We start from the raw sequence: 15,307 nt of genomic DNA on the forward strand, positions 1-15,307 counted from the left end.
GAAACCAGAGGTCAAAACTGAGCTAATAAACTGCCTTTTAGTATTGAAAACGCATCACGAGGTGCACTTGTTTGTATCTTCCCTGACAGACGTAAGACTATTCTTGTTTTCCAAAGAGCATTTAAGACTGAGCTTGGGGTTGATTATTAAATAATAACATAGGCACCAACTATGTTTACTAATACTTTCTAATCATTTGTAAAGTTAAACCTGAGTAAACTGGGTATAGGGCTGCGGTATGGTTAGTTGAGCAGTCTGCCGGCAGCGAGCCAGCTGGGGGAAAGGAGACTGAGAGTCTTTCTTTCTCTGAGCTGGCGTGGTGTGGACAGGATCCTCCTACCCTTCCTCCTCGTTTCCTTATTTCTGTGTCTTGTTCAAGCTAAGTATATACTGTGTACATTATTCAATTTCTGGCATACACGTGTTCTATGTGTAGAGTAGTATACTTTGTGTGTAGTAGGTGTTTTTAGAGTTTATATTACTAGTTATTCTAAAGGGGGTCCCAGTAGAACAACGTGGTCTCCCTACCCTAAGCTGACTCTAGCTTCAAGTGTTTCCTTAGTAGAACTTTACCCTAGCTTGTGTTCAGTGTAAAACCTTGTGTCCTGCTTAAGTGGACCAAGGCTTTTAACGTAAGATAGTGTGGTAAAGTAATTATTATTTTTGTTATTGGTGTGAATGTATATGGGGGGTTGTTAAGGGGTTAATAAATAAGTAAGTGAAGTAAGAGAGTATCAGTTCTTCCTGTGTAGGAGATCTTAGATCAACCTCTAGACTGACCTTGTGTGTAGCCAAGTATTCAGCACTGCTTATAGTTTTATTTGGGGGCCGGGCCTTTTAGATCTCCCACATTGATAACTCTTAATGCTTACTACTGCCCCTACATCCAGATAATACTAGGCCCCATAGTACAAACACTCCCCATATATAACAGACGTAATGGAGGAGACATAAGATGCCCAACATTCACGTTTAGCTGTACGGATGGCCCTATGGGCCACCACACTCACCTTCCAAACGAAAAGAAAAGAATCGGCCATATGCTGACGGCGGTGTCTCTTCCAGGCTGCACGCTTACAGCGGACAGCCCGAGCACAGTCTGCATTCCACCAGGGAACGCACTTCTGTGTACCCTGAGAGGAAGAGCGAGGAATAGAGCAGAGGGCAGCGTCGAAGACAGTGACCTCTCCCTTCTGCCTCTCCCTCGCTCTCTCCTCCTTTTTCATGACAGAGACAGTAGCACTGAGGGTAAAGAGGTTCCAGTCCGCTTTCGCAAACTGCCACCTAGGGAAGGAGAGGGGAGGGCGAAAAGAGAAAAAGGAAACAAGGATGGGGAAATGGTCACTGCCATGGAGGTCATCAAGAACCTGCCACTTGAAATCTAAGTAAAGAGAAGAAGAGCAAAGAGAAAGATCAAGACCGGAAAGGGTGCGAGTCCGAGAGTTCAAATGCGTGGGCTCACCAGAATTCAGAAGAGACAGGGAAGAAGAGAGGATAAACATCTCAAGAAGGCGACCCCGGGTGTTCATCAGAACATCACCCCAAAGGGAATGATGACAATTGAAATCACCCAGCAGGAGTCCAGTAAGTGTTTCAGATCAGGAAGAGAAAGCGGGACACTCAGGGGGAGATAAATGGAACAGTGTACCATTTCCCCACAAAGATACGAGCAGCAGAAGAATGGAGAGACTAAGGAAAAAGTAAGGGGACAAAGGGAACATCAGAGCGAATCAACAGAGCAGAAGAGTTAGGAGCCCCAGCTGTTCTGGAGGGGGGGGGGAGAGAGAGAGAAAGGAATAGCCACGAAAGCGACCAGGATGAGCACCCAGCATCGGCTCCTGGAAACAGACACAAAGGGGCGAAAACCACGAAATCAGAAGTTGGCGTTCAAGGAAATTGGCATAATAACCTTGAACGTTCCATTGAAGAATAGACATCGACGAGAAGAGAAAGGACAACAACAGAGAACAAGGAAGAAACAAAGGCGAAAGAGCAACACAGCACATTAAAGAATGTCAGGGTTGGGATCAGGGTCAGCAAAGTCAGGGTTAGGGGGCATGGGTAAACTGAGCAAAGACGGAGGGAAGGAAGCGGGAGAACAAATCAGAGGTGGACGGGTGGGGTCCGGAGGAGGCAACCGAGAGGAGCAGTCAAGGACAGCAGCAGGAAGAGGGGGAGGAGAAAGAGGGGAGCGCACCTCAGAAAGGGCAGCAACCGAGAGGGAAGCGGGGGCCAAAGAAACCTCCATAACAGGAACAGGGGGCGCAACCACCGAAATGGGAGGGGAGGGAAAGGAGCGATAGAGGCAAAAGTAGGGGCCGAGGAAGAAAGCGAAACCTTCTTACCCGCCGGGGAGGAGGAAGGAGAGGAGCCAGGCTTACGCTTCTGACTTAAAGAGACAGGTGTCCCTGCAACTACGTACCGGGCAACGGATTCTAGCGTCTCAACAGGAGAAGCTGAACGAGCGCACACAACGGCCGTTTGGAGAGCGATGGACACCAGCCCGCACCGACAGGCGGCGGAGAGAGTCAAGAGACGGAGGGGAAGGATGGGAAGGAGGATCGGAGGGAGACGAGGAAGAAGACACAGGAGACATGACAGACCAGGTAGAAAGAAGGGGAACCCCAGACAGAGGACCAGGAGGTGGACCCTTCGGGACAGAACTGAAAGGAACAGAGGAGGGGGCAGTGGGTGTATCAGGGTCCAAAGGCCCGGAAACGGTTGTGAGTCTGAGGAAGGTGGGAAGGACGAGGAGAGGAAGAGCCGAACACACGAGCATAAGAGATATTAGCATAAGGCGGGAGCCAGCGGACCTGGCGCCTCGCCTCAGGAAAAGATAAACGCTCCCGGTGCTTCATGTTGAGGACGGCTGCCTCAAGCTTGTAATGGACACATGCATGGGAGAAGGTAGGATGGGCCTCACCGCAGTTGAGGCAACGAGCCTGGGGAGAAGTGCACTCCGACGTAAAGTAACCTTCGCCACCACACAAAGGACAGAGAGAGACAGTCCCGGAGCAGCGGAGGGCACCATGCCCAAACCTCCAGCACTTGTTGCAGAGCCGAGGAGAAGGAATGTACTCCTGGACAGAGCACCTGGCACCAGCAAGAATGACAGAGGGTGGAAGGGTCCTACCATCAAAGGTAATCTTCACAACCCGAAGGGGATCAAGGCGACTACCACGAGGGGGACGAGTAAACGTGTTCGCCTGGAGAATAGAATGGCCCTGTGCATCAAGGATATGTCGAATATCGTCGTGGCAGTCCCGCAGATTCCGAACACCGGTCGCAACATGGGGCGGGAGGAGAATAGTGCCAACACTGGCATTCAACTGAGCGTTCTTTGAAACCCGAACAGGGGTCTCGCAAAGGCAGGATAAGGCAGCCAAGCGGGAAGCTGCATCCTGAGAAGGAACAGCAACAACACGTGTACCGAGACAAGTGGGGTTGAAGGTAACAGAGGCATCCAAGGAATCAACGAGATGTCAATGGAGGGAGAAATAATCAGGAGGCGCAGAATCAAGAGGGAGATCAAAATATTTGGTCCACGAAGCGGGACCAAACAAGGCTTGATAGGTATCAGAACGGGAAGGAATCGGGCGAGGGCGGCCGTGTCGTGGACGGCGTTGAGAACCCCCAGAGAAAGAGGGGGGTTAAAAGAAGCAGTACAGTAGTTACAACTAGAGACGGAGCCGTGCCAGGGGACGAGGTAGTCACCACTGGGGGCTTGGGGCTCGACCCAACCACAGAGGGAGGGAGGGGAGCTGAGGGGAGGAGTCAGAGAGTCCAAAGGAGGAGCAAGGTCAGGGCCCAATGCAGCAGAGGCTACAGAGCCCGGTCTTCCAACACGGACAGACTCGGGGGCTTGGTCGCCCACCCCACGAGCCTGAGAAGGTAAAGGAGAAACTGAAACATCGGTTAACATCGCTACAAAAAAGAAATATTCATTCACGAATGTGCCCCCCACACCCACCATGGAGCCACAATTAGAGGCAGGACACCAGTAAGACGCTATAGCCGATCACGCCTGGGCCACCTAGGGGTGCATCACAAGTATACGCCCCACAAACCGCCACCTTAAGAACCGACAGTCCGTCGAGATCGGGTTCAGTGACGAAAGGGGGATTGACAATAAAAGGTTCCCCTCGCTCTCGACGTTGGGTACTACAGTTCTACAGGTGCAAGAGTATGCCTCCTCAAGCACCCGGGCGTCAAAATAGAGGAAGTCTAAAGAAATAACCAAAACAAGCAAAAGGTCGGCAGGAAACGACAAGCAGATAGGAGAAGAGGGGAGAGAAAAACGAAACAGAAGGGAAAGGAAAAGTCGCTCAGCACAATTGGAGAGGACGGCAGCAGGAGCACAAGGCTACAAAAGGACAGAGGACTGCCCAAAGGAGCATCACACTCCGGCAGCCGCCCACTAAGCCCCCTCACGGCATCAACAAGCTGAGCCGGGAGGGGGCCAAGCTTGTAAAACATAAGGTAGTCTTGAAAAGGTCGCTTTGTATGATCCCTCACAGGAAAAGATTCAGTTTGCCTCACGAGTGTCTGTCAGTCAGAAAAAGATTCAGCTAGCCTCAAAGTGTCCGTCAGTTAGGAAGAGATTCAGGCATTCTTGAAAATATCTATGGAAAACACCACCATGGAAGCCGCTAACACTGTTCATCTATGCTACTTGTATCAGATGCATCATCACTGAAGGCAGAAAACGATTCGTCTATGTATCATCTAAATATATTGTAGATAGCATAGGATTGCAAGGGTGATGCTCAGAGCTACAACTGGATACGCTTGCTGTATCGTCCTCATAGGTGCTGTATCACTTGCATCCAACCTTTGCGTTAGGTCCTTATTGTGCATAGCTTCACCAATATTATGACCCTAATGTTCTTAAAACAGTAAGGTTTGAATTTCACTGACAGAGCATGATCTTTCATCACCACCACAGAAAGGTGTTTGGGAGCCAGAGGCGCGTGCGACACCCATGGTTGCTTATTCAGTACTAACCCAGCCAGCAGCCCTAGGGCATTCTGGGAATTTTTTCCAAGATGGCTGCCTCTCATTGGAGGTCCTAAGAGTCCATTTCGTACACAACCAACCTCGTACACATTTAGAATTGGTACCGAAAAATCAAGGAGTTTTCTCCTTGATTTTTGCGCCAACCGAGAATACTCGGTTGGCGCAGTTAAGTGGTTAAACGGGTATGACCAATACATAATCTCGCAAGAGCCATTTCCCACCGCCAGGTTTTGGTGGTAAGAGAAAGGCCGTGGTGACATGCTACCCTTAAGAGCACACAGCTTGTTACCAGTACCAGAAGATCAGTGATCCTGTCGCCGGGCAAGGATTGAGGAATGAATAACTGGGTAGAAGTCGAAATAAGGAACACCTTTGCGGGAAATGGGTCAAGTGCGGCTAGCCGCCTCCGCAACAGCACACGCATTTAAGGAAACGCCTATTTGACTGGGAACCCAACAAAACTCGACTGTCTGAAATCTACAGGAGATAAGAAACAGTCATTATTGAATTTCGACGACTACAGGATGGACAGGATTAGAGGATTCCAGAGCCATTAGGGCACTGCGAGTCTACTACAACAAAGGAAGATTGACAGCGAGAAAGCAGTTCACGAAGAGCATTCAAAATTACATTGAGTTCTGCCATGAAGATGCCTCCAGAGGCAGGCGACACATACAGGTGCACTCAGGAAATACAACAGAGTAGCCTACATCATCGGCAGACTTGGATACATCTGTGAAGATGGAGATAAAGCAGGAGTGTGAATAAAAGTGAGCAAGGAAAATTCGTTTCAGAACTGTAGGAGGGGTAAAAGCTTTACTCATGTGGGGTCAAAACTTAGGAATAGGGACCCACTATAGGGGCAAAGATGGAATGACACAAGGAAAAACATTTGCAAGACGATCCGAGAGAGAGAACCTTGCCAGCAAGACAGTCACACAGAAAGGGGAAGGTGGTGAAAGGGAACAGGGTCTACAGGAGGGGTAATGGTCAAAGTACGACATTAGCAAGAGTGAGGGTGTTGTAGGGACCGCGCAAAGTAGTGAAGGCAGTAATGATCACACTGATCCTGTAGACACAGGATATATGCCGGTTACAACATACAGGCTCTGGGTAGGAATCAAACGAAAGGCACCAGAACTGAGGCGTAGCCTAGTAGAGTGAAGAGCATCAAGACGACGAAGAGTTGAGGGAAAGGCAGAAGTAAGTAATTATCAAAAAGAAGGCACCAAACCGGGAAGGTTATGTAGCACTATCAAATGTGTGGGATAACCAGAGGGCGCTAAATATCACCAAGGACGCTAATACGAGAACAGAAACGCATAAGGCATACGATATCAAAAGTATCCGAGTCACCAAGAATACCATTAAGATACAAACAACAGCGAGGGACGGTCGGAAAACAAGACACAAGCTCGTCCCGGAAGTCAGGATATTCAACAAGGATGTGCACGACCGTAAGAGGGACAATGCAATTAGGATAATGTGCACTCTACATTATTAAAACAGTTAACACTGAAAAGCATCACTGAAAGTACTCAGAGTATGGGTAACGATGTGTATCAGTGCTATACCGACGGCTCTGTAGAAGAATGTGGACGATGTACCGAATGTGCATGTAATATATTTGAACACATACAGAAATGAAGCACGTCAATGACTGGGCAAGTACAACTCAAACCGAACTTGCAGGCATATACCTTGCCACTGAATTTTTAAAAGACAAAGGCAGTGGACTTTTATACTGTGACTCGCAGAGTGCACTCCTGGCATTGAACGCACATAGTAGTGACACCCAGAAAATAGTCAGTGATATTCGAATGAATGTTTTAGCTGCTAAAGAAAACAGATTTGAAATTAAATTCCTATGGATACCATCACATGTTGGCATCTCAAGGCATAACACTGTTGATATGCTTGCAAAGAAAGCCTGTAGAAAACCAGTGGTAGAAATTGATATGGGTGTTTCATTAGCAGTGACAAAGAGAATACTTAAACAAATATCTAATGCAGATCTCACCAACCTAACAAATTCACAAAGACCTGAAAGTTGTAGCATTAAATATTATGATGGATATCGTGAGGAGACATTCACATATGGGACTATAGAACAAGAACCTGGCAATGTGATGTTATAGTGGCCAGAATACGCCTGGGATATAGACGTATCTGGCAGCTTTCTCAAAACCCAAATGTCGAGTACACAATGTGTCAACTTTGTGAAAGAGAAAACATGCACTCTCTTGAACATTATATTGTAGATTGACTGACTTTCGCCCTCCTGGGCTAAGGTATGCTGAACTGTGTAATTACTATATGAGTACTGGAACACTTGATGATATATTGGACTTATACCCAAGATTAACCATGTAATGTATCAATTATACAATGTATGTATGTGATGTAACTATATAGCCTGAGCTTGTAAAAGCACCTTCAGTGATTAAGCCATGGTGCTTAATCACCTTCAGTGATTAAGCACTTAATTGCACACTAGTTTCTCTATCAGCATCTCACCCTGTCAGAGTAAAAGAGACAAATGTATGTGAATGCATGTGTGTGTGTGTGTGTATATATGTATGTATATATGTATATATGTGTGTGTGTATGTATATGTATGTGTATAAAGTATATATGGAAGCTGATCAGAATTACATTTCACCTTTGTAAATGCACATTACTGCCAAAACATTCTGGCCAAAGGAGGAGCAAGGTCGGGGCCCAATGCAGCGGAGGCTGCAGAGCCCGGTCTTCCAACACGGACAGACTCGGGGGCTTGGTCGCCCACCCCACGAGCCTGAGAAGGTAAAGGAGAAACAGAATTTAACATGAGGACGAAAAAGAAACATTCATTCACAAATGTGCCCCCACACCCACCATGGAGCCACAGTTAGAGGCAGGACACCCAACAAGAAGCTATTGCTGATCATGCTGGGGCCCCCTAGGGCTGTGTCGTGAATATATGCCCCACAAACCCCACCTTAAGAACCGTCAGTCTGTCGAGATCGTGTTCAGTGATGAAAGGAGGATTGACAATAAAAGGTTCCCCCTCACTCTCGACTTTGGGTACTACAGTTCTACGGGTGCAGGAGTATGCTCCTCAAGCACCCGGGCGTCAAAATAGAAGTAGTCCAAAGGAATAACCAAAACAAGCAAAAGGTCGGCAGGAAACGACAAGCAGATAGGAGAAGAGGGGGGAGAAAAACGAAACAGAAGGAAAAGGAAAAGTTGTTCAGCACAATTAGAGAGGATAACAGCAGGAGCACAAGGCTACAAAAGGGCAGAGGAGTGTCCCAAGGAGCATTACACTCCAGCAGCCGCCCACTAAGCCCCCCTCATGGCATCAATGAGCTGAACAGGGAGGGGGGAGGCAGAAGAGTAAGCAGGAGTTCAGACAGCATGAGAAAGGAATGTAAAGAGAGCAAGCAGCATGCGCCCTTCAGCTCCCCAGGAAGTATGGGACAAGACCTTAAGTTAAGGGCTTTGAAGCATTCAACTCGAAGATAAGAGATAAGGGGTGATTAAGACAAGCAAGTGTCAAAGATTAACTCAAAAAGTTTAACAGAATCCTTTATAAAAGAGGATTACTATAAAGAGGACAGAGTGGGGTCGAAGAACGACCTGCTTCCAAGTAAAGGTCATAGCACAAGTCTTAGTTGGAGAGAACTTGAAGCCATGATTGGTGGCCCAGGACGACATGGCATCAATCGCAAGTTGAAGCCGCCATTGGAGAAAAGGCGAGTCATCACCTTGACAGCAGAGGGTAAGATCATCAACATAGAGAGCTGAGAAAATGCCAGAGGGATGGGAGGAAAGAAGACCATTGAGGGTTACCAGGAAAATAGTAGTGCTCAGAACACAACCTTGAGGTACACCTTCGTATTGCCGAAAAGAGGCAGAGAGGTTCCCTTAGAATCTCATTCTAAGGGAACGACAAGAGAGGAAGATCTTGAGTTAGAGAGGGAGATTGCCACGAAGGCCAAAAGAACATTGTTGGAACAGAATGTGGTATCTCCAGGTGGTGTCATACGCCTTTTCCAGGTCCAAAAGGACTGCAACCACGAAGGTCTTCACAGCAAAGGTAGTACAAACATAGACCTCTAAGTTCAGGAGGACATCAGTCATGCAGCAACACTTGCGAAAGCCAAATTGAGAAGGAGAGAGGGAGGGCGATAGCGTTCCAAGAACCATATCAGACAGACACTGACCATACATTTAAAGAGGTTGCAGACACAACTCATTAAAGCAATGGAGCGAAAGTCTTTAGGGAATGACCACAGAGAACAAGGTTTTCAAATAGGAAGAATAACCGCCTCAAGTCAGTCCATGGGAACCGATGACAACTCACAGACACTGTTATAAACATTCAGTAAATACTGAAATATGTATGGAGGGAAATGTCAAAGTATTACATAACGAATATCAAATGAACCCGCCGCTGTAGAACCGCAGAAGGCCAGGGCAGAATGGAGTTCTTAGAGAGAGAGAAGCGTTATAGAGAAGATGAAGAGGCATTTGAAAATCTAAGTGACAAGATTCAAGAAGAGGCTTAAGAGTAAGGAAAGGAGGAAGATGAGAATCGGAGCTAACAGTTGAAAAGTGTGAACCCAGTTCGGTTTTGACCGAGACCGGATCTGCCACAACAGAACCACAGAGGTGAAGAACTGGCAAGACATCTGGAAAAAACTTACCCACTAACTTGCAGATTTCCTCCCAGATCAGGGGCAGAGGGGTGTTAGACATAATAGTGGAAATGAAAGATCTCCAACTCTCACTCTTAGTCATACAGATGGCCCTACGGGCCACTACACTTGACTTCTGGCGCAAAAGCAAAGAATCAGGCGTCCATCAACAACGGTGTTTCTTCCAGGCCGCACGCTTACAGTGGACAGCCTGAGCACAGGCTGCATTCCACCAGGGAATGCACTTCTGTGCACCCCGGGAGGTAGAGCGAGGAGGGCAGCATCAAAAACTGTCATGAAAGGAGGAGGGGGGCTCGGGAAAGAGGAAAATCAGAGAGGTTGGAAAGAGTAACACAAAGGTAAAGAGGTTCCAAACAGCCTTGTCAAACTTCCACCTAGGGAAGGAGAGGGGAGGGTGAGAAGAAAAGAAAAGTGAGAAGGATGGGGAAAAGGTCACTGTTATGTAGGTCATCAAGAACCCACCAGGTGAAGTCCATATAAAGAGAAGATGAGCAGAAAGATCAATACAGGAAAGTGTGGGGAATCAACATGAGTGGGTTTGCCAGAATTCACTAGTTATAAATGAAGAGAAGTGAGCACAAATGGTTCAAGAAGGCATCCCCGGGTGTTTGTCAGCATATCTCCCCAGAATGTATGCTGACAGTTAAAATCATCCAAAAGGAGCACAGGCTCTGGTAAAGAGTCCAACAGGTGTTTAGGATCATGAAGAGAAAGCGTAAAATTTGAGGGGAGATAAACGGAACAGACTGTATACCATTTACTCACAAAGATACGGACCACAAAACACTGAATGGGTGACTGAAAAAGTCGGGGGATGAAGGGAATATCACGACAGATCAAGAGAGCAGTAGAGTTATGCGCAGTAAAAGCTGGAGGGGAAAAGAGAAAGTAATAACCATGCCAAGTAAGTTTTATTGTTTTCTTTTGGGAGGGAGTTCTTTGGTTGTTCTACCTCTTCCCCTCACTTCATTACACACGCAAATCACAATAGCGTGATGCTTCAATGAACAAATCCACAAGGGCCGTGACGAGGATTCGAACCGTCAGAAGAGGTAGAACGGCCTATTGACATAGCTAGAGTGCATGGGGGAGTTGTGTAAAACCCTGGTTTGTGTCTCGGAGAGGCTGCAGGATTCAAGTAAGTTCAGTAAAACTTCTGGTTTCAACTCTTTTTACCATGTCGTAGCTCAGTCGATAAGGCAGCGTCTGCGATGATCTAAGACGTAGATTCAAATCCTCGTCACGGTCCTTGTGGATTTGTTCATTGATGCATCACGCTATTGTGATTTCTGTGTGTTTTTGACAATATTCAAATGACTTATGCTGTATGAATCCTAATGTGCTTTATTAGATTTGATTTTTGTTTAAAGTCTTTTTGACACTCTGAACAGTGATATGGTTTCTCTCCTGTATGAATCCTCATGTGTTTTCTTAGATATGATTTTTGTGAAAAGTCTTTTTGACACACTGAACAGTGATATGCATTCTCTCCTGTATGAATCCTCATGTGTGTTATTAGATTTGATTTAAGTGAAAAGTCTTTTTGACATTCTGAACAGTGATATGGTTTCTCTCCTGTATGAATCCTCATGTGTGTTATTAGATTTGATTTAAGTGAAAAGTCTTTTTGACATTCTGAACAGTGATATGGTTTCTCTCCTGTATGAATCCTCATGTGTGTTATTAGAGATGATTTTTGTGAAAAGTCTTTTTGACATTCTGAACAGTGATATGGTTTCTCTCCTGTATGAATCCTCATGTGTGTTATTAGATATGATTTTTGTGAAAAGTCTTTTTGACACACTGAACAGTGATATGCATTCTTTCCTGTATGAATCCTCATGTGTGTTATTAGAGATAATTTGTGTGAAAAGTCTTTTTGACATACTGAACAGTGATATGGTTTCTCTCCTGTATGAATCCTCATGTGTGTTATTAGAGATGATTTAAGTGAAAAGTCTTTTTGACATTCTGAACAGTGATATGGTTTCTCTCCTGTATGAATCCTCGTGTGTGTTATTAGAGATGATTTTCGTGTAAAGTTTTTTTGACATACTGAACAGTGATATGGGTTCCTTCCTGTATGAATCCTCATGTGTGTTATTAGAGATAATTTGTGTGAAAAGTCTTTTTGACATACTGAACAGTGATGTGGTTTCTCTCCTGTATGAATCCTCATGTGTGTTATTAGATTTGATTTTCGTGTAAAGTTTTTTTGACATACTGAACAGTGATATAGTTTCTCTCCTTTATGAATCCTTGCGTGTGTGTTATTAGCCATAATTTATTTTTAAAGTCTTTCAGGCACATTCTACAGTGATATGACTTTTCTCCTGAACGGTCACTTATTTATATTTTGATATTTTTTAAAGTAGTTTAGACAATGTATTTATTTTTTTTCTCTAAATGTTTTGTATGCTATTATGCGAGATGTTTTCATAATATAATTTTAAACATTCAACACTGATGACATTTTTCTTTTGAATAAATATTTATACAGTTTTCTTCATTGTATAAACCTTTACAGCTATTTGATCCAAAAAGCAAGTATTATCTAATGAAATATTCTACATTTCATTAGTTAAGTCTTGTAGACAATTATTACTAGTATTTGTCTCCTTTATAAATTGTTGTGTTCTTTATAAATCTTAGTAATATATTTTTTATATAATTTTAAATGCATGAGCTTTTATTTATTACTAAAGCAAATATTGTTAAGAGATGCCAAAAACACTTGGACTGTCAGGATACATAAATAATTCAAGTAACTACATAGTAATCAGTATAGAGTAACCAGAATAGAGCACACAGGTTATAGTGTTAACTCTGTTGTCAACAGATGGCATTCAATATCAGATAAGCAATTGGAATAATCTAACTTTTGTAGGAATATAAAGCAATTTAATTACTTGTCAAAGACACAAGAGAATGGAAAAAGTTACAATATGTAAACCACAGGTATTATTCATAAATAGTAAGATAATATTGTGCTTATTATATTATAAAATGTGCTAGACATAAAATATACTCTACAATATTTCCTGTGAATCAGCAAGTGTAAAAGCAAACATACAAATCTACGTCTCCACATGCGTTCACCAGCAGGAAAGTTAGTGTCCGTGTATAACTTTGTAAACATTACAAACAAATCTTGTGGCAATTTTTTTTTTTTTTAAGATTTAGCAAAATGTCTTTGTATAGGAAAATTAAATATATTATAAATTTATTTATAATTATACTGTTTTATCATACTGTACATATAGCAACAGCAGAGAGGGATGGTTTATTATAAATACAGCCACAGTATTAAGATGTTTCACTACAGAACCTTATTATAAACATCACCACAGAACTATGGGATGTCTTATTATATATATAACCACAGAACTGAGGGATGTCTTATTATAAATATAACCACAGCACAAGAGTCAGGTACAGTGGACCCTCATGTGGTCTGTCATTTGCAAAAATATATGTATGTGATTTTTACAAGAACTTACTGATCCAATGTACCATGCACATTGTTATTTTTATATCCCCTATACCATTCATGTAAATATGTAAATAAATAAATAAATTCTGAGCATTAAGAACACTGATATATTATCTTATTTGGAGAGCCTTTTGAGCTTAAGAGCAAATTACCTAAGAAAAAATTCATAATTACTATACAGTATAAAGATTATTTATTTTAAATGTTTTCTCAACATTTACAATGGCTCACATAGGAGAAAAAGTATGTAATGTTTTAAAACTGAAAATATATATTAAACTTTTTTATATTAGAACCTGATTATAAAAATAATTAATTTGAAAATCTTAAAATGTTTTCTTGCCAAACAATAGTATTAAAAACAATACTGTACCACATACACAATGAACTAATACTGAGATTTTAAAATTAATGATACACCAAATTTAATTTAAATACACATTTTCTTTGTTACCATAGTGCATGAGATGTTAATAATGCATGACATATTGATAATACAGATAGTCATTCACATGAGTGTGCTGAAGACAGTCTTACCCATCTACATGTAGTATTTCTTACACCATAATGTGTTTCATAATGCTGCTGACAACACGTATGCAGTATATCTGACAGTGTGTGTGAATGTTGACACTGCAGGTATTATTCAATACCACTAGGTCCTGACACTGCAGGTATTATTCAATACCACTGGGTCCTGACACTGCAGGTATTATTCAATACCACTGGGTCCTGACACAGCAGGTATTATTCAATACCACTGGGTCCTGACACTGCAGGTATTATTCAATACCACTGGGTCCTGACACTGCAGGTATTATTCAATACCACTGGGTCCTGACACTGCAGGTATTATTCAATACCACTGGGTCCTGACACTGCAGGTATTATTCAATACCACTGGGTCCTGACACAGCAGGTATTATTCAATACCACTGGGTCCTGACACTGCAGGTATTATTCAATACCACTGGGTCCTGACACTGCAGGTATTATTCAATACCACTGGGTCCTGACACTGCAGGCATTATTCAATACCACTGGGTCCTGACACTGCAGGTATTATTCAATACCACTGGGTCCTGACACTGCAGGTATTATTCAATACCACTGGGTCCTGACACTGCAGGTATTATTCAATACCACTGGGTCCTGACACTGCAGGTATTATTCAATACCACTGGGTCCTGACACTGCAGGTATTATTCTTCTGGTGACTGTAGGAGCTGTGAAAGAAAGGATTGAGAGATTACCAAGTCGTTTAAAGTCAACAAATACCAAATACAGAATCTTTGAAATCTAGTAAAGATTTCCCAAATAGGATTTTTTTTTTAATAATTCCAATACTATAATGGTTCTTTCTCCAAATAAAACAAAGATATACAGTATAGGTAAAATATATCAGCCAGCAGATTGTAAACAGGTACAAATCCCTGTGCACAGGAATCTTAGCAGATACAGTACATAGAAAAAGGCAAACATAATTCCAATCTACAAAAATGGTATCCGAGAAGACCCTCTAAATTATAAACCCGTATCATTAACAAGTATGGTAGTTAAAACATTAGAAAAAAATAGCTAACACCAAATGGGTTGATCCATTGTTGTTAACACAACAATGGGTAGAACACCTGGAGAATACAATAATGACATCATAATGGACAGACGGTATGGTTTTCGAACAGGAAGATCCTGTGTAACAAATCTACTTAGTTTTTATGAATCACAGAGATTCTACAGGAAAGAGATGGTTGGCCAACTGTCTATCTGGACCTAAAAGACCAGCATTGATGTAATGAAATGCCATCTTCTGGGTGAGACCAGAGGCTCCCTGGAGCTATCCGGGCTGATATGAGTGAATTAGACCGTGGCATCAGCCAAGTGAATGGAGTTCTTAGGCCTAACAGGGACCACAAACCAGAACCTAGGCCCCCCTCAGAGAGGCACGAGGAGCAATGGCCTATAGAAAGCCTCGTGAGGTTGGAAGCATTCTATGTCTGCCATCGACCAAGACAGGCACCAAAGAAAGGTGGGTACCCCAAAGCAAACCCTATCTGATTAAAAAAACCAGCGTTGAATGTAATGAAACGCCATT

The 15,307-nt window shown here is 43.4% G+C and overlaps 1 protein-coding gene across 2 annotated transcripts in view; it reads right to left on the reverse strand.

The window, feature by feature from the left end:
* Window positions 1-10,611: 10,611 nt before the first annotated feature.
* The window catches only part of LOC138357115 (zinc finger protein 271-like), a 72,042-nt gene continuing 67,346 nt past the window's right edge, over window positions 10,612-15,307 (reverse strand). For both annotated transcript variants that reach the window (XM_069313747.1, XM_069313746.1), the window contains one exon: window positions 10,612-14,438. In XM_069313747.1, the coding sequence (XP_069169848.1) occupies window positions 11,038-12,000 (963 nt within the window). In that variant the 5' untranslated portion in view covers window positions 12,001-14,438 and the 3' untranslated portion in view covers window positions 10,612-11,037. The remainder of the gene's footprint in view (window positions 14,439-15,307) is intronic.

Source organism: Procambarus clarkii, chromosome 76 (assembly GCF_040958095.1).
Source record: "Procambarus clarkii isolate CNS0578487 chromosome 76, FALCON_Pclarkii_2.0, whole genome shotgun sequence".
NCBI classification, from domain to species: Eukaryota; Metazoa; Arthropoda; class Malacostraca; order Decapoda; family Cambaridae; genus Procambarus; species Procambarus clarkii.